This window comes from Sceloporus undulatus, chromosome 1 (assembly GCF_019175285.1).
Source record: "Sceloporus undulatus isolate JIND9_A2432 ecotype Alabama chromosome 1, SceUnd_v1.1, whole genome shotgun sequence".
Classification (NCBI taxonomy): domain Eukaryota; kingdom Metazoa; phylum Chordata; class Lepidosauria; order Squamata; family Phrynosomatidae; genus Sceloporus; species Sceloporus undulatus.
Window position 1 is genome coordinate 160,594,392 of NC_056522.1, and position 20,420 is coordinate 160,614,811.

The following is a 20,420-nucleotide window of genomic DNA, read 5'->3' on the forward strand; positions in this document are numbered from 1 at the left end:
ATGAGACCTGACTTTCACCACGGACACTTGGAACATTTTGGCTTCTGTCCAGTGGCTTCTTCAAGTATTCAGATTTTTTATAAGTATGACAAAATGGAAAAAGCGTGGTGGCAAATCCTGGCCATTATTCCTAGCACTGACCACCAAAGTGTGGGACTTTTTGCCAGTTCCACAGCAGTTCAGGAGGAAATATAAGGAAACAAACTTTACCTGTTAAAGAAGGCAGGCACTGGAATCCTGCACCAGAGGCTACACTGTGTGATTTTGCAATGATGGAGCTATGTCACTGACACAATACCTAATCATGCTAATGAACCTCCATTGTGCAATGGGACACATTGTTCATTGGGAAACATTGGGCATCAGGATTGTTGCCCAGCAGCCACATTGTTGGCTCTTGTTTGTATACTGATACCAATGGTGTCACTACTTCCAGAGAACACAAATTTTATGCACTGCACAATTCAATTTCACACAATCAATCGTAAGTTGGTTTAAGATAATGTGATTTCCTAATAGGATGCCAACTATGGCCTGTTACAGACTGCCAAAATAAAGCTGCTTCGGATCTCTTTGGGGGTATGCTATTTAAATGATGCATGCATCCTAAGAATCCAGAAGCTGCACCAAAGCTGCACTCCAGTGCTTAGGAATGGAGTGTGGCTTTGGCGCGACCTCCGGACTCTTAGGACCCATGCATCATTTAAACAGCATACCTCCAAAGAGACCCAAAGCAGCTTTACTTTGGCAGTCTGTAACAGGCCTATGTTTCTGTCTTTCCTTGAATAATGTAGAATAGAGAAGGCAGAACAATTATGGCAATTCATCCCAGATTTGATCTCACCTGTGCTAGTGTGTATGGTAAAGGGTAGAAAAGGAGGGAAGAAGGTTAAAAGGCAGTAAAATAAAAATGACATGCTATTAAAGAAAAGTAGATAAGTGATGGCAAACTTGATTCCTGACCTGTCCAAACTGCAGCAGCCCAAGAAAGAAACCTACACACTTAACCACCGGTCACCAGGAACGTTCTGGAATCAAATGATAATAAACAGTGCTATGTTGGTCTTGAATTTTGAATTGAATCTTGAGTCCTGTTGAATATGCAATCTTTTTACTAGAACTCAGAAAAGTTACATTTTTGGATCACAGTTTCCAGAATCCCCATAGGGGATTCCAGCAGTTGAAATCTAGACAGTAGCTTTTCTATACTCCACTTTCTACCTCTTAAACATGCACACTTACACAGAGAGGCAGGGAGATGGAAGCAATTCAGATGTAGAACTCTTCTTCATTTTCCTCACCACCACCAGTTGTTCTGCTGTCATCAAAAGAAAAAACTGTTCCCTTTGGCAAACTTTTGATCTCAAAATGAGCCACAGACGAGGCTGACAGAGATGGAGAAGAGCCACAAGACCAATTGAAAGGAAAAGGAAATAAACTGGAGGATAATTCAAGGAGGTTACACTTGGATGAAGGAGATTTTCTTCTAGAGATGGTCCACTTAGATCTATTAACACTTTGCTTTTGTGGAAGACACTCTGTCCTTGCTTCCTTCTCAGTACTGAAAGTTTCAGGAGCTGAGTAAGCAGAAACCACAGACAGATCAGAGAAAGCAAGTTTCATCCCTGTATCAACATCAGTCTCCTGAACTCCCTCCAAGTCATCAATATTAACTCTGGTTTTTCTCTTGTGCCCAGAAGAGAAAGTGCTTAATGAATTTGGCTCACTGAAATAGAAAGACTGAGAGGTCAGGGAAGAGCCTGCAGTGGGCAAGCATACAAGAGACTTGCTTCGCTGAAATGAACCTGAGTCAGTCGAGGCAGTACTAGCTCTGTTGGGGAAGCATTCTGGGCCATAGGTCCTCAAATCTTGCTGGGAAACATCAAGACAAGGATTGGCATGGTGCAAAGTGATTGCCTGAACGGGTTTGGAAGAATCACTGGTTTTGTTCAGCGTCCATCTGGTGCTGTAAGGAACAAAACTTGGTGGTGGTGTATGAGGAAGGTTCCTTGAGGGAGACAACCAGCAAAACTTGTTCTGCTTAGCACACCTCTTGTAACGAACTTGCTGCGGAAAAAAGCAATAAAAAGGATAAATGTTTCATTAACAAATATCTATTTACTATATTAGATTTCTACTACATGTAGATGGCAATTTTTAAAATTAGTCACAGAGAAGAATATAGCTCCAAGGGTAGATGGAACAGTTCCATAGTGAAAACAGGAAGCTCATCCATCCACAAGGCTTAAATATTCTAAAAGCACCTGATCCTGTCAGATCTTAGAATCTAAGAGTCTTTGCCCCTGGTCGGTACCACAACAGCCACACGCTGCAGCACCGACCTGCTCCTTCAAAAGAAGCCACTCTTGGCAGCTTCTTTAAAGGGGCGCTATTATGATGCTCTCATGCCATGATGACGCCCCCTTCTGCGGAGTGCTGTTTGGCGCATGGGCGCGGATAGTAGGGCTGGGCACATGTGGATGCCCAGTGCTACCTAGACCTACTTTTTGGCCCAGGCCGGTGCAAAGTGCCCGACTGTACTAGTCTGAAGAAGCATGAGAACTTGGATGGGAGATTGCTAAGGACTACCAGGTGCTGTATGCTATATTTCAGAGGAAGGAACCACCCTTTGAGTATTCCTTCCCTATGAGATTCATGAGGTCACCATAAGTCAACAGGCAACATGAAGGCGCATATACACACAATACATCCACAATGTAAAGGGAACAAATGAAATGGATGAAACAGAGACTAGAATTTCCCGGGGACTCTCATTCTACTACTCAGCCCTTGATTTATACACACTGCTTATCTTCTATGAATGTATTGGTCATTTATGGTCTCTACTGTGTTATATTGGAGCCCTGTCATTGTTGTTTATGTAATATTATACCTTTTGCATCTTTTAATATTGCATACCTGGTTTTTTTAGTAGTTTGTGGGATACATTCCACAGATATCTCCAAATAGAAATGTTTGAGATGGATACTAGTAATACTTAGGAATAAAGGAAACAAATGTTTGAAGTTGGAATAACGATCCTAGTTCTAGATTTTGAAAGCAGGCAGGTGGACATTCCTGTCTTCATATTAATCTGGCTTTATGACTTTTTAACCCACAGATCAAATTAAGCTGCAGTCCTATGTACTCATTTCTAGCAGTAACTCTTGAACTCAGAAGGGCTTACCTCTGAGCTTACTTGCATTAGATTGCAATATGGAATAAGAACTTGTCATCAAGAGATTAGTGCTGCTGATATTTCTAAAAAGAAACAGTAGACTCTCCTGCTACCCTTTATTTTTTTTTCAGAGATGGTATTTTAGAATACCATTTGCCTGTGAGTTTATCTAGCAAGTAACCATTATGGAAAAAAAAACCTGATTTCTTTCTTTAAAGAGTTACCTATTTATGCGGAAATGTGTCCCACCGATTTAGAGAAAGACTATCACTATGCTATTGCTTTTTCTTTCCCCTTTATACTTTTGGTTTCTGTACAGCCGTTAGGGCTGACAGATAATTGTTTGTTTTCTGCATAGTAGTCAGACACAAAGAGTACAAATGACACTGCTAGACTAGTGCCAGAGTACAAATGACACTGCTAGACTAGTTTCAGAGTACAAATGACACTGCTAGACCCATCTCAGCTGAGATGACAAAAGCTCTATGTACAAATTGATACCACTGTAATACAGAAACCACAAAAGAGCCATTTCTATTTTGAACTCAGCTACACAACTACCAGATATGGCATGACTTGCTGTTCATTGCACTATTGCCAGGATTTGCACAAAGGCTGGACTGCATCATTCCCTAAGGATAAATATGTTCTTGAAAATTATTTTCATGACATGCAGTACTGCTCTGTCTTCCAAAGGTTTCATACTATTCCCACAATCTATGAATGAGGCTGAGTATAAAACCACACTCTCCTATTATTGCATCTAGAGGTGTAGCCACCCTACAGAATTAAAGCCGTTTGACACCACTTTATCTGACATGACTCTATCCTACAGACTTCTGGGATGTGTCATTTGGTGAAGCACCAGAGCTCTCTGACAGACCAGGCTGAATACCTCTCTAAACTACAAATCTCAATTCTGTAGGACAAAGTCACAGCAGTTAAAGTGGTGTCAAACTGCTTTAATCCTGCAGTATGCTACAGCCTCAGTGAAACAAACCTATCGGGTTTGTTAACGTCGAGCTTTCCCAGTCATATTACAGAAATTTCCAAATGAACTAATTCAAAAAGGCAGCTACTTATTATAACTTGTATGGAAAGAGTGTTCTAGCTTCCTATTTTTTTGAGTTTGCGGCAAGCAGTCTCTAAGAATATAAGTTTCCAGGGTGTGCTTTTAAGTTTATGCAGTGTGCTAGACTGCATATCCATAAATACACCCCAAATTATTCTGTGCTCATGTAGGGAAAGATGAGTAGTGATGAGCAAACTATCTTTCATGGAGGCTTCTCCAAAGAGATGTGAATAAAGAGGTTGTAATTTCACATTGCTTGCAATGGGCTAAGGTCCAAGACTAACAGGTGATAGCAAAGATGGCACAGATGATGAACGTGGTAAAGTAGAAACTTTTAAAGGAGAGTACTGCCAAAGTTCTTTCTAATAATGTAGGATACAGAACACCTCCCAGTATGAGATCTTGGAGGCAACCTAGGAATCTTCCTATTTTTTCCATATAGACTTTTGAACTTCAATGTCTTCTGCAACAAATACCTTGACAAGTATTGATAACCCACAAACAATTTCAGTGGTTTGCGTTCATGCAAGCCTTCCGTTTCCAGACGTCCTTAAAGCTTGAAGTGAGATTCATGGATGATGCTAACCAAAGAAATAACATTGAGTTGTGATGGTACAGATGTTCACATTTGTTCAAAAAATTATTTATATATTTATTTATTTGTTGCTGTAAAGATCTCATTTCATGCCAAAGAGCCAGAATCCTTGGGTAGTGCTGCCCCTCAGACTAGTAATGGTGCTACAGGGAGCCCACTAAATACGAAGGCATGACATTCCAGGCTAGGAAGGAAGGTTTCCAGTAGGGGATTGTCTGATCAGATTTAGGACAACATGGGTTGTATTAAAGAAGAAGCCATTTGGCCTTGGTAGTTTCAGGTAGGCTTCCCAGAAGCTTTTGGCTTACATCTCCCATCAGCCCCACAGCATGATCAAAAGTAAAGGATTATGAGAGTTGTAGTCCAAAAAGCCGAGGGCAAAAAGTTTCCCATATCTGCTTTGCAGGTTCTTTGGGGAGGAAATACAGGTTATAAATAAATATTATGTTTAACTAACTTTTTGCATGGTAAAATTATATAGTTTGTGCTGAAACTCAGTGTTAGCTCACTGCTATTATCTGAGACAAAGAATTATGATTGACTGGAAAAGCTCCCTCAACAACAATAACAGTTTGCTATTTAGACAACACATGGCCTCTTCCCATATGAGAAATAAAATCCAGGACTATTCCAAAGTACTGTATTGTTTTTCTACTACAATGGCATAATGAGATGCAGTCTCGGTTACACAATATGGAGGAATCCTAACTGCAGCTGCATTTACACTGCAGAAATAAAACTGTTTGATTTAACTTTAACTGCCTTGATTCAATTCTATGGAATTCTGGGAACTGCAGTTCTGTGAGACATTTAGTTTTCTCTTTTAGAGAGCTCTGGTGCTACAACAAAGTCCAGTTCCCAGAAATCCACAGCATTGATACATGACAGTTAAAGTGGTGTCAAACTGGATTATTTCTGCAGTACAGATGAAGCCTGTATCTACATTGACGAATTAATGTAGTTTGACACTGCTTTAACTGCCATAGCTCAATGCTATGGAATTCTGAAATCAGTAGTTTTGTGAGATATTTAGCCTTCTCTGTTGGAGAGCTCTGGTGCCACAACAAACTACAAATTTCAGGATTCCACAGGACGGAGCCATGGCAGTTAAATTAGTATCAAGCTGCATTAATTCTTCAGTGTGGAAGCAACCCTTGTTCCCTTAAGACTGCTTCTGGTTCTGGGAATACCAAAAAACTCACATATAAGTTGTTTTATTGTAAGTCTTAGCAAAGAGTTAGAGGGAAGTTGATGTATCCAGCATTTGGTATCCATTTCTAGCTGTTCCAGTGAGCACTTACTTTCACTATATATGGTACCTACAAACCCCAGGATCCCATAGTATTCAGCCCTGGCAGTTAAAGCAGTGCCAAACTGGATTATTTTTGCAGCGCAGATGCAGCCCTGGGAGCCGGAGAGCTATTTGGCTAGGGGATGGGGTTCCCTGAAAAGGTGTAGGGCTTCTGGGTGGAAGGGCTGTGCGCTACTCCTCCTGGCTGTGGCAAGGAGCTGGGCTGGCTGCGTGTGACTCCCTGCTCCTCTAGCTCCTCGACCTGGGCCTCCCTCACCATGTGCCCACTTAGATGGTTTCGTGTGTCAGAGCGGGCATGCATGCAACGGGTTCACCAACATGGGTATAGGGACTAAATACATTTTATCTATCAATCTATGCAAATTTGTGAAGGAAAATTGCCAAGAGTGAGGAGCCACAGTGGCCTTCTATAGGGTCTCAGAAGGCCATGCAAACCTCATACCTTCCTATACCCTTAAAAAAATGTTTACCTCAAAATGCCTTCTTAGTTGTGTGTATGTTAATTCTGTTGTCTTTTTCTTGCTCCTTGGGCAAGAAGCTTTTTTCTAACTACAGTGGTGCCTCGGGTTACGAAAGTAATTCGTTCCGCGGCCGCTTTCGTAACCCGAAAAGCCTTCGTAAGCCGAATTGCCATAGGCGCTAATGGGGAAAAGCCGCGATTCCGTGCGAAAAAGCCGAAAAAAGCACCAAAAGTTTTTTCGTAACCCGAAAAAACATTCGTAACCCGAAACAATAATTCCCTATGGGATTTTTTCGTATCCCGAAAATTTCGTAACCTGGGTATTTCGTATCCCGAGGTACCACTGTAGAGGTAAACCAGGAGATGTGGGGAGGCACTTGGGAATATTGTTGCGGGACCTGGGTGGCCTCAAAGAGGCCTTCTGTGGCCCATATAGGCAAATTTTGCCAACCTGTGAACTAAATGACATCCACAACAATGTTAAGGTATGAGTTAACATCAGCAAAATTCCTACTTCCAACATCTTTCCAGCTTGAGGAAATATTATGGAGGGTGTAGCACAGTTCCACCTCAACGAGTTGTGAACAACATTGTCCATTGCAGTTGCCAGAGTGAAAACTGGAGTGGGTTCCTGAACCTTCAGTGATTGTGTGAAAAGAGGGAATTTCAGTGGCGTGGTTTTTCACCCAACCAGGTAAACAAGCAACACCTGATGAAATTCCCCTTTTCACACAACTATTAAAGATACATGAACCCTCTCCAGTTTTCACTCTGGCAACCCGAGTTGCCAATTCCCGAGGAATTTAATTAATTTATTTCGGGATATTTTGACTGAATATTCCAGTAAAATATTGGGGAATTCCGGGGATTTTAGATTTTGGTAAAACATTCGAGGAGTATCTTTGAGGCTCATTGGCAACACTGCTGGCAACCTATAAGTGTCCACCCTGTTTCTAGCCATGGTTCAGCACCTTTAACAGCAGACTGGCGCACTGAAATGTGACAGGTGATGCTTTCCCCAGTACTATCTCCATGTCAGGAAAAGCTTCACCTGTCAGAAGTCCTCATGTCAACTGCTGTTAAAAGTGCAGGTGTAGAGATCAGAAGAAAGAATGGCATGCTTAGCTAACTTGATCAGGATGAGACTAGGGATCCAGGTTTATTTGGACCTATCTTCCCACACCTCTGCGAACAAAGGTGTTAGGGCTGTCCTGTTTACAAACGAAGGAGGCAAAGATAATTACATCAATGGCCCGATTTATTTTCTCACTACTGCTTTATCTAAGCTGCCTGATAATAAAGTACATTTACAAAATGGGTTAAGAGCAGGACAGTAATCCAATTGGGTAGCAGGCATAGTGATCCCTGTTAAATATGATGGTGGGGGGAACTTTGAGGTTACATCTTGTTAGTCTAATTACTGCAGGAGATTCAAATCTCTGTGACATTTTTTAGTTTGATAAGGAGAGGTTTTAAAGGGAGATGAGATGTCTGACTCTGTGTTGTATGGGAACAATAAAGAATATTTGCCCTTAACAGAGCAAGCCTACTACAGTAGGAAGAAACTAGTCCATGGGAGGTTATGCCATAATAAACCTGCTTGGGCTGCACTTGATTTTGCACAAGTTGAGTTTTGCTTACAATAAGGGTTCTTTTTCCTCTTCTCTGACACACAACAAAAATGTGCTTTCCCCAATCTTCTGGAGCAAATCTGAGCAGAATGCAGGGAGGGAGGGATATACAGTGGTCCCTTGGTATCCACAGGACCCCCCACGGATACCAAATCCATAAGTGCTAAACTCCCATTATATACAATAGCCATGGATGGTTGCATCCGTGGATGCAGAATCCGTGGATATGGAGGACTGACTTATACCATCAGTGTTTCCTTTCCACTCCCTGATAGACAACTCTGGATACAAACTCTCATTCCATTCAGGTTACACAAATCTAAAAACATTAATTTAGCATATATCTTTTGGCTAATTTCTTCACTTAACTTTCTGGCATTATTTGAAATTTTCTGAGGATTTTATCATAGATTGGGAGTGAACAGTTAAATACCTGAGATGCTGTTGCACCATCTGGGCCTTCAAAATGGCTCATAGCAGTGTAGAATTTTTGAACATTTCCCCAGTATCCTGCACTTGTTCATGTGAGACTTAAATTTGTTTCTTACATTTATATCTCTCCATTCCTCTAAAGAAGGTTAAAGATAGTCGCTTGACACGAATGTCTAGTCGTAGCTAACTGTAGGGGGCAGAGCTCATCTCCGTTACTAAGCCAAAGAGCCAGCGATGTCCAAGGACTACTCTGGTGGTCATGCAGCCAGGATGACTGCACCAAACGCTATTACCTTCTCACTGAAGTGGTACCTATCTACCTACTTGTATTTGCATGCTTTCAAACCACTAGGTTGGCAGAAGCTGGGACTAGTGACAGGAGCTCACCCCATCATGCAGCACTTAGGGCCTCAAACTGCCAACCTTCCAATCTTACAGTTGTCAGAGCTGGCGTCTTAACCATTAAGCCACCACATCTCTTTCCTCTAAAAATCTGAAGGTAAAATACGTAGCCCTCCTCTCCTTTATCCACACAAAAATCCTGGGTTGTAGGTCAGGCTGAGGGAGATTTGCAGGTGACCCAGTGAGTTTCAGTCAGACTCTGTAGGGATCTGAACCGGGACCTTCCAAGTCCTAGTCCAATACTCACCACAAAGCTGTATGCCTTGTTCTCCATGTTAGCAATTATAGGTATCTTTTAGGGCAAACTGGGGAAACACAGTACTAATCAAATGAAAATGGGGAGCTCTATTTCTATTTTAATTTTTTTTTAAATTATAACTTTCTGTTATAAAATTATAAATTTCTGGATCTGTTAAAAAGCATGAACACGCTTGCCAAGATAACAATCCAAGACCAACAAGTGTTGTGCTTTCTAGTAGAAGCCTCATCTGTCCATTAGCATTCATTTCTAAATAAACCTCACACCATGGTAATAGTAGTTGTGTGGCTTTCATGCCAGTGGAATGGTGAATTTGATCCATGTTTATTTTGAACTTGATAGGAATTCTCCATGGTGCTGAGCCTATTTTGTGGATAAAGGTGTCTCCTTTAAAGTTCAGACTACAACTTGGTGTGGATTCACCATCCCACAACCACCACCATGTGGGATTATGGCTGTACCTTAGTGCAGACAAAGCAGAATAAAACCCAAAGTCGAGTCTCTGCCCCAATGACATGGAAACCACCATCTGCCACTGCATCAGGAAGAGAGAACCAGTGGCCATCCAGATATTGCTGAACAGCAGCTCAAAGCAACCCCAGCCATTGGTGAGGAATGCTTGCAAGTCACAGTCCAACCTTGCTTAGATGGTTATCTTTTGCCCACCCCTGCTGTACATAAAGCTTTCTCCTGCAAAACCTTATATCCCATTCTGATTTGGTTATGTTCCATACAATATGTGCATTGTGAATTTCTGATGTGTTATGTGGAGATATTAATACATACCTGCAAAAGGATCTTATTCCCATCAGGGTCTTCAGTTTGCCACCTGCCTTCACTGATGGGGCTGCAGGGATTGGGCAAGAGTGGCAGGAGTTGCCGGATATCCTTCACGCGGAACTCCAGCACAGCCGACTCCGTGGGACTTGGCACAAGGCCTCTCGGGAGCTTCTTCAATGAGAACTGCACCTCTAGGTCCATGTTGGAATAGATAGGAAACACACAGAAGTCTGCCTTTTGCTGACGAATTTGTTTTTTCAGAATTATCTCGTAGAGTTTCATAGTGCTGGTAAAGTTTTCATGGCGGCAGTAAATGGTAAAGCGTATTATTTCCTTTCCATAATGCACTGGCCGGATGGCCCACAAGGGAGTCCCAGGGACCAAGATGAAGAAGTCTTGGCTGCCTGGCATGTAAGGGAGGAACTTCCCATGCACTCGCTCAGTGTGGTGGTAATGCCAGGGGGGACTTTGAAAAGCCTCGTGGAGCTGCAGGATGGGTTCCCCGTCAAAGTCTTCTTGCAAGAAGATGATCACGGCAAGGGCTGGCTGAGAAGCTATAGCCTTGTGAGGCTTCCTTGGCTTCATTGGTAGCCGCCTCTCTGACACCCGGAAGAGCTGGAGGTCTGGATGGATCCAGGACAAAAGGTTATCAATGGCTTGTTGGAGAGTAGCGGATTCTCCCGGATTTGCAATTATGTGCAAGCTAACAAGAAATGGATCGGGCACATCTTCCACAGAGAGCTCACCTGAAAGGAAAGAATAACAAAGAAAAACCTCTATCAATTTTTTTTTAAAAATTAAGGACTGTTATTTTGCAATGTTATTCTGTTGTAGGGAGAAACTTAACATTCAGTTAATAAAATCTGATATCTATATGAAGCCTTTCTTATGAGAAATCTGAGTCTCTGGCAGAAAGAATTTGGTCCATGTCTGCTATCAGAAGCATTTATATGCTGAAAACCCACTTCTTTCCAGATCTAAGATGCATGTTGTGGTGACACTGTTTTTAGGCCAACCAAAAAGTGCCAAATATGCTTTGCTTTTTAAAACTGTGATTGTGAAAAACATAAAAGAATTCAGACCACAGCCTTCAGAGAGGCTTGAATGTGTGGAATATCAGGCAAGATCATTGCTGGCTATACAACAAGGGCTGATGAGATCTGGAAGAGACCTTCATTCCGAGATGCTTGCAATGGTGGCTTCTCTAAAGTTCTGTGCCTATTTTGGAGGTAGTGAAGGCATCCTATCCCTCTGATCTTGAACCATCAAGGTACTGTAGGCTATATTTCAGACAAAGACAACAGCAAACCACCTCTCAGGATTCCTTACCTAAGAAAACCCTATGAAAATTCATGGGGCCATCATAAGCCAACAAGTGACTTGAAGGCAAGTGAGTGCATGTGTGCAATGTGCATGCACATGTGATGCACACTGAGAGTACTTTGGATAGCTCATTTAAAGTTCAATATAAAATGTGAAGTGGATCCCATGGTCTTTGTTCTACAGTTTAGTATGATGGGGGTTTAATTATGAGACAATCAGTGTCAAGTTGTGGCTTCCATTTTGCTGGGTTGCTGAATCCACTCTGGATTCCCTTTAAATCCAAAACACTGAATCTCTCTTGGGCATGATATTAAGCACCTTCAAAAGCCCATTTAAACTTTAGACTAAAAACTGAAGTAGATTTACTGCCCCATTGACCAGGAAGCTGTCATTCTCCACTGTGTGTGTGGTATGTATGATGGGGGCTTGTTCTTTTCAGTGTGAATTCATTGATTCCCACTGTTTGTGGGAGGCATATGATTAGATAGCATCTCGAGCACAGTCCCTCATTGGTGGGCACTAATGGAGCTTCCAGTGCCACTGGAGGCATGCCAATCCTTTGCATACCATATTTCTGTTTTTCTACTTGCATCCTACAGTGTACACTGGATACAGCCGCTTTTCTGCCAGTGAGTATAGATTTGCTCTATTAAACAAAATGAATGGCTTCTTTGCAAGTGAAAGAACCTCTTAGTTTAGTTTCTCCTTTAACAAAGAAAATGGGAGAAACTGACACTCCTGCTTCCTAATGCCAACTCAATCTGATTCCTGGCAAACTGTAACCAAAGCAAGGATTTGGACTTCTGACTTAGACCAATGGCTAGGCCTGCACAAAATGCTACAGTCCTTAAGGAAGCAAATGTGGCCTTGTTCCTAAAGTTTCCCTTCTACTATTCTAGTGCTTATATTTGTATAACAAAAGCAGCTTTTAAAAAATCAAGCTACATAAGCACAGGAAGTAGAAAAGCAAAGCCTTGGATAGTCTGAAGGCTGTTTGTTCTACAGAGACAATTTCTTTTATCTACAGAGATTATCACTATGTGGGAAACAATAGTGGTGCAAATCAAAATTTATAAGCTCTCACAGGCATGGAATTTTGGATGGCAAAGTGGCAGTAGTCTTAAAATGCAGTCCAAATTCAATCTGTCTCTCTCACACACACATGTGCGAATGCTGGAATAGGCAAACTGTCCTGAACCATCCATCCATCTTTTATGCCAAGTTCAGAGGGGAGAGAAAATGTACTGCAGGGCATGCAATGACTCCAATCAGTCATTGCAGATCACTTGTCTGTCTTGCGCTCTTCCACGAACTGGTAGCAGGGTGTTTGGCTTTTGGTAGGAAGCACAAAAGTGTCCATTCAGTCTGCATGATTAAAAGAGCCTGCAGTGACTGCTGGCTTTTTTGGAAAAGGCACCTCATGGTGTGAACGGACATTCTTAACCCTCAAACTGACAAAGGCAGAACAAGAAAAGACAGAGAGAAAGAGAGAGAGAATCCAAATCTATTTGTACAAGAAGACTTTTAATGTGTAACAACAGAAGCTTCTGACTGGGACGTGTGTTTTATTTTTATTTTTAACTTGGGTATGTTTTTAAATGATTTTATCTTTTTAATGAGTGCATATTTAATTGTTAAAAAATATTAAGGTTTTTGAAATTAACTTTCTTGGGAGCTGCCTTGGGTCCCTCTCTGGAGAAAGGCGGCATATAAAACTAACAAGCAAACATATTTTCTTTGAAGCTAAACTGGAACCCAGCTTCCTATGACTTCCACACTTTTAGGGTCAGAAATGAATGCCAAGGCATGATTTTTTAAAAATGGCAGAAACAAGCTTCTGACCACAGAACGGGGCCCGACAGATCACCCCCACCTTTCTGCCCTCATATTCCTATGAACACAGAGAAGCACCATCATCTATGGGGCGAAACAGACCACCCCTTTGGAGTGGCGTCCCACCACCCCTTTCCCCGTCGGATCGGGGCTGGGGCAACTGCACACCACAGCCCCAATCCAGTGTTTTGCCAGCGCTAAAAAGAACTGTAAAATGGCGCTCCTTTTAGTGCTGGCAAAAGGTGTGTATCTTAATTTAAGTACACCCCCATTCCTTTTTAAGGCTCAAAATAATATTTATGAAACAGATATGAATTTCTGTCCCTATTTTTTTTTTTGGGGGGGGGGATAGTTAGATTCAGCCCACAGGGATCCAGGGAAGTGGAAAGCTGCTCACTTTCTCAGATGGAGGACCAAAGGGATGATAGCCTTGCTTTCTCTCTCACAGACTGTATGATCCCAAATGATGTATTATAGTTCTGGAGATGGCCATATTAGCCTGATTTCAGCGATGAAGTCCTTCATTCTAGTGTTCTTCTGAGGAGACTGGACTCCCCAGTATGCATACATTGAATCTAATGCTTTTCTAAGACCTTATGGGATGCTCCCTTCTATGTTTTCCAGACCCCAAGTGCTGGGTGCATGGTCCCACTCAGCGCTTAGGGCCCAGGATGTTTTCCCCCAAATAAACTTATCTCTGACATTGATTGTGATTTCTGTCCTGCGTCGGTATGAATTTTGGTTGACAACTGGATGAAGACACCAGCTTGGTCCCCGAATGATGGCTTGGGTTGGCAAGTGGGGTTGTGTGAACTGGGCTACTTCTCAGCAGGATCTCCATTTCTGGCTTTGTTGGTGCACTCTGTGAGCACTCTTACTACTGGTTATGTGTATATACCGTAGGCCCTTGGTATCTGGTTTGGTCCAAGCTGCCACCCCCATGGATACCAAAATCTGTGGATGCTCAAGTTCCATTATATGCAGTGGTGCAGGAAATGACATCCTTTATATAAAATGACAAAATTTTCAAGCTGTGGTTGATTGAATCTATGGATGCAGAATCCATGGATCTGGAAAGCCGACTGCATGCATCTTTTCAGCGGCAGTCCCCTTTCGTTTGCACACATCTGTAAGTCAGGGGTAAGCAAAGTGAAGCCTTCTAGATGTTGTTAGGGCACAACTCTCACCAGCCCTAGCCAGCATAGCCAGCAGTGGGCAAAGCTGGGAGCTGGAGTCCAACAACATTGGCTGGGCTGCACTTTGCCCATTCTACTTGCTAGTTTGCTACCTGAAGTTACAGGTGTTCAGCAGGCAAAGGCTGGCTCAGTCCTGGGCTAGTAGGCATGGCTCATAATTCATTGGGTCCCTTCTCTGCTTGCAGTTTCTCAGTTGTGTTTTGCAGAGGTTTTTTTGAAGTGGTGGTTCCTTCCCCGGCAGCCAGAGTGTCTTTTGGATTCTGTGGCACTTAAACAGGACACGGCCGGGAGGGTGCCACTCACATTCCTGCTCAGGACTGCAATGCCACAAAGAATTTAACAGCCTCGCTCATTGCAATGTAGGTCAGTAGGAAACCCTCAAGTTAGAGTGTCATTTTGTATTTTACTCTTGGAGGCACAACCACTTTGACAGGTGTCACAACTATTTACAACAAATTTGCTTAAAAGCAAAGCTCAGAAGCCCACAGTACAAAAAACTGCAAGACCATCTCTAAATTAAAAGTCTATGAATATACAATAGACTCTTGTTATATGCTGGGGTTTGGTTCCAAGATCCCCCGTGGATAACAAAATCCATGGATGCTCAAGTCTCATTAAATATAATGATATAGCAAAATGGTGTCCCTTATAAAAAATGGAAAATCAAGGTTTGATATTTGAAACTTATACTTTTTTTGAACATTCAAACTGAAGATGCTTGAACCTGTATATAAATCCATGAATAATCAAATCCACATATTTCAAAGCCGTAAATATAGAGGGATGAGTCTATATTAAACCACAATAATTTTCTCTGGCGGGATGCACCAAAACCAGAAAATCGTGGACTTTAGTACATGCTATTTATAGGCTATATTACCTATACAGTAATGATGGCAATGGAAGCCACTATAGTGTAGTGGTTTGAGCATAGGAGTATGACTCTGGAGACCAGGGTTCAAATCCCCCACTTAGCCCCGGAAACTCTCTGAGTGACTTTGGGTAAGTCACACTCTCTCAGCCTTAGAGGAAGCCTTAGAGCCAAAAAATCTGGTGAAGAAAACCCCACGATAGATTCACCATTGGGTTGCTGTATGTCAGAAACATGGAAAGCACACAGTAACAATGCCGGTGAAGCAAAAGACAAGGAGCAGCACCATAGCGTCCAGAACTCAATAACCTACAAGGCTTTACATGTTTTGCACAGGGGAAAGGCGGCAGTTATTTTGTTATCTACTATCAGAGTGCTGGGGCGCCAGAGCATGGAAAAAGTACTTTTTCTGGACCCCTTTTTCCTCCCTGTCTTGCAAAATGGGGATCTCTCCCTCCCTTGTCCTGCCTGAACTTGTCATTGCCTTCTACTCTGCCACCATCTATCTGAGACCCTCCAAGGCACACAACATCTCCCAGCAGAAGAGGGGAATGTGAGCACAAGAAGCTAAAGTGAAGGCTCTCATTTTGACCTGGCCTAGGAAAATCCTGAACTGTACTCCTGTTGCTCTGTCCTTTTGTCCCTTTTCCTTGCAAACACTCTTTTCAAAAGCTCCCCATGTGCAGCTTCAGCATCATTACAAAGGCATTAACAAAACAACAAGCAAGAACAGTTTATACTTACTGCTGGAAGATGACACACAGCTGTATTCTGACCTGCAGTATATAAAAACAATTAAGTTCAGCAGGTTTGCTCTTTATAAAGGCCACTTGAACAATGTGGGTTACAGTATATACTCGAATATAAGTCGACCGCATGTATAAGTCAAGGGCAAGTTTGGGGGCCAACATTGTGGATTTTGATATGACCCATGGATAAGTCGAGGGTAAAATTTAGGGGCATAAAGCAAAGGACCTAAAGGATGAAGCAAAAGAAAACAATGCCAGAGAACTTACAAAATTCCCATAGTTAAGTTGACTCAGGTTTTTGGGGTACATGTTTTGACCTAAATTTCTAGACTTATACATGAGTATATACAGTAAGTTATGTTTCTGTTTTAGAACTGTATTTTGGGGTTGTTTTTAGACTGAAGGAAGGAAGAGGAGAGGAAGGAAGGAGAGAGAGGGGAAGGAAGGAAGGAGATAAGGAAGGGAGGGAGGGAGGAGACATAAAAAGAGTATGTAAATAAGTAAGTGAGTAAGTAAAGAGATAAGGAAGGAAGGAAGTAAATAAGGAAGGAAGGACGGAAGGATAGGGGGATGAAAGAAGTAAAGGAGAAAAGAAAGAGAGAAAAAGTGAAAGAAGGGAGGAAATAAGGAAGGAAGAGAGAGGGGAAGAGAGAAAGAAAAGAAGGAAAGTAAGAAAGAAAAAGAGAAAGGAAAGAAAGAAGGGAGGAAGGAAGGAAGGAAGGAAGGAAAGAAAGAAAGAAAGAAAGAAAGAGGGAGAAGAAGGAAGGAGAAAGAGAGAAGAAAGAAGGAAAGAAAGTAGAAGGAAGGAGAGAGATGAAGGAAAGAAGTAGGGAAGTGAAGAAGAAAGAGAGAGAGAGATGAAAACAAGAAGGAAGAAAGAGAAAAAAGAATCAAGGAGAGACGAAGAAAGGAAGGAAGGAAGGATAGGGGAGGAGGTAGAAAAGGAAGAAATATGAAAAAGTATAGAGAGGAAAGAAGGAAGGAAGGGGTTAAGAAAGAGAGAAAGAAAGACACACAGAGAGAGATGAAGAAGGGAAAGAAGGAGAGAGAGAGGAAGGAAGGAAGGAGGTAGGAAAGAGAGAAGGAGAGAAAAAGAAAGAGAGAGAGGAATGAAGGAAGGAAGGAGAGAGAGAGCGAGAAAGAAAGAGAGAGAGAGAGAGAGAGAAGGAAGGAAGGCCGAGAGGGAAGCCTGTGGCGGGGTTCTCCTGGGGGGAGGACTCACCCTCCGGTCTCTGCTCCAGAGTCGGGGCCCTGGTCTTGGCTCCGGGGGCAGCGGCGGCTGAGGCTGCTGGTGTCTGGGCGCTGCATGGCCAGCCCAGGACTAGGGCTCCTGCTGCTGCTGCTGCCAGGGCTCCTCCGAGGAAGAGGAGCAAGAGGAGGAGGCAGGGTGCCCGGCTGGGCAGCGGAGGCGGGGTCGGGGAGGGACCTGGCTCTGCCTCCTGGGAGCCCTGCCCTCCCTCCATCCTTCCTTCCTTCCTTATTCTCTTTCTTTCTTTTCTTTCTTTCTCTCTCTCTCTCTCTCTCTTTCTCTGTCCTTCCTTCCTTCCTCTTTCTTTCTTTCTTTCTCTTTCTTTCTTTGTTTCTTTCTTTCTTTCTTTCCTTCCTTCCTTCCTCTTTCTTTCTTTCTTTCTTTCTTCCCTTCCCCTTCCCCTTCCCCCCCTCTCCCCCCCCCCCCCCTCTTTTTTTCTTCTCTCCTTTCCTTTCCTCTTCTCTCCCCCCCCTCCCCCTCCCCCCCCTCCCTCCCTCCCTCCCTTCCCCGCCCTGTGGCCCCTGCTTCCCTCCAGGCTTAGGGGTCTTTGCATTCCTCCCTCCAGAGCCCCTTGTCCTTGTGGTTGTGGTGGTTGTGTACCTTCAGGTCCCTTCCACGACCCTCAGTGGCCAGCTTCTCCAAGGGGTCTGTGTGCTTCCCCTTGCCAATTGCCCTCCTCTGAGGCTGAGAGAGTGTGACTCGCCCAAGGCCACGCAGTAGTTTGGAAGGATTCACATAATTTAATGAAAGAGAGTGGCTGACTTCAAATAAGAAAGCCTAATAGAGTTGGGTGGGAAGTCAAGAATACATAGGTGTTATATATCTGGTGGACAAAATTAGAGGATTTTAAGGGCTATAAACAATTTGTGTGTATCATATAAAAATAATGATATAGTTTGTGATGTACTCATTTATATAACCACACAATGTAACATAACAATGTTTGTTACCAGAGAGGACAGCCCTACTCAGGATTATTTTACTGTTATTTTATTGTTATAATTTTAACAATTAAAATTACTTCGGGATTCTCACAAGCTCACCGGTTTCCCCAGCTGAACCAGGATTCAAACCCGGGTCTCCATTGAGCGCAGTGCTCAAACCACTAGGCCACACTGGCTCCTGGTCACACTAGCACTATTCATTGACTTTCTCAGGGAGAGGAAAAGTTTTTCCTGTCGTTGGTGTTGTTGTGTGCCTTCAAGCTCTTTCCAACTCTTGGCAACTCTAAGGCAAACCTATCATGGGGCTTTCTGGGGCTGAGAGAGTGTGACTCACCCAAGGTCACCTGGTGGGTTTCTACTGCCCAGCAGGGAATCCCTCCTTTCCAGAGCCTTAGTCCAGGTGACCAGATGTGTCCTCAATGCCAAGGAGGACAAAGCATGGCAAAATGTAGAACATCCAAGAAAAATGGAGGACATGCCCATAGCAAAATGCTAAAGACACTCGCATAAATGTAAAAATCTATGCTTCTGAGCTATGCTCACAATGGAGGACCTTTCCTTTTTTAAAGCTACAGTATGTACAATTTAGTTTAAAAGGGGTTACAACCCCTGTGTATTTATCCTCACATTTCAGCAAGGTCCAGAATTATATAAGCAAACCCCGTGATAGGTTAGACTTAAGGTCACCATAAATTGGAAATGCCTTGACGGTATGCAACAACAACAACTATAACAACAACAAGCCGTCATGATACTGATGTCGTTGTATCATTCACTGAAAAAAATATGATTATTACTAGCAACCATTTTGTTTCTAAAGCCAGACGATCATCATTACAACTAGAAAAGCCACAAAGAAAGCCACCTCTCACAACCATATTTTAAAAACACATATAACCGTAACCATGTTGGGTTGAAGCAGCCATACGAATGAACAAGATACAAGAGCTTCTTTTTCAAGGCCAGTAATCTTATATGCCATGAAATATTTAGCTGCGAAACCATTTGACCGGTTCCTTTTCACATCTCTGAAAAGTCTTTCGTTATGGTTTAATACTTCAATGTTGATCCTGTGGGTTTAAATTAAGAACCCAGACATATCTGTTCAGATGTATGTACATATATACTTCTGTACAATTTTATATCCAGTACTGAAATAAAGTAATATGTTAAAACGAATCCAGACTCATTCGGACACTTCTGACAAAGCTGAAAAAGTGTTGGCTAAGTTTAACACGGTTTGAAAGTCCAGCACAGGAAAAAAACTATACTAATGTGTATGTAGACATCCAGATTACTTCAGTACATTTTCACATATTGCTCCTGGCTCCATAGTCATATTAGGATATATGAGGATTTTCTATAGTCTTGGAACTATGCTAACCTGAACAATTACAGTCAGTCCTCTGTATCCATGGATTTTTTATCCATGGAGTCAACCATCCACAGCTTGAAAATAGTGTTAAAAATAAATTCCCAAAAGCAAAGCTTGATTGTGCCATTTAATGTAAGGGAAACCATAGAATCATAGAGTTGGAAGAGACCGCAAGGGCCATCCAGTCCAATCCCATTCTGCCATGCAGGAAATCCAAATCAAAGCATCCCCAACAGATGGCCATCTAGCCTCTGTTTAAAGACCTCCAAGGAAGGAGACTCCACCACTCTCGGAGGGAGTGTGTTCCACTGTCAAACAGCCCTTGGTCAGGATGTTCCTCCTAATGTTGAGGTGGAAACTCTTTTCCTGCAGTTTGCATCCATTGCTTCGGGTCCTGTTCTCTGGAGCAGCAGAAAACAAGTTTGCTCCCTCCTCAATATGTCATCCCTTCAAATATTTAAACCATTTTACTATGTCATTGTATTTCATGAGACTTGGGCATGCATGGGTTTTAGTACCCATGGGAGGCCCGGGAACCAAATCTTAGTGGAGACCAAGAGGTCACTCTGCTCTTCTTTCCTTTCTGAGGTCTTCCCAAGACTTCAGAGAACGGGGACTGAGCATGGATCCGTTCACCCCCAACACATCCTGAATTTAATTCTGACCCTCAGTTCTACATATTGCCTTTCTTCCAAGGTCCTCAAGGTAGTATGAGAGCCTCTCTCCTCCCCACTTTCTCCTCCCAACAACCTTGTGAGA

The 20,420-nt window shown here is 42.7% G+C and overlaps 1 protein-coding gene across 1 annotated transcript; it reads right to left on the bottom strand.

The window, feature by feature from the left end:
* Window positions 1–932: 932 nt before the first annotated feature.
* Window positions 933–17,401, bottom strand: FAM124A (family with sequence similarity 124 member A). The gene is made up of 4 exons (XM_042449810.1): window positions 17,316–17,401; window positions 16,089–16,120; window positions 10,128–10,867; window positions 933–2,067 (listed from the first exon to the last, which is right to left on the bottom strand). Exons 1-4 carry the CDS (start codon window positions 17,399–17,401, stop codon window positions 1,270–1,272), a joined length of 1,656 nt encoding a protein of 551 aa, XP_042305744.1. The 3' UTR covers window positions 933–1,269.
* Between the last annotated feature and the right edge of the window lie 3,019 nt (window positions 17,402–20,420).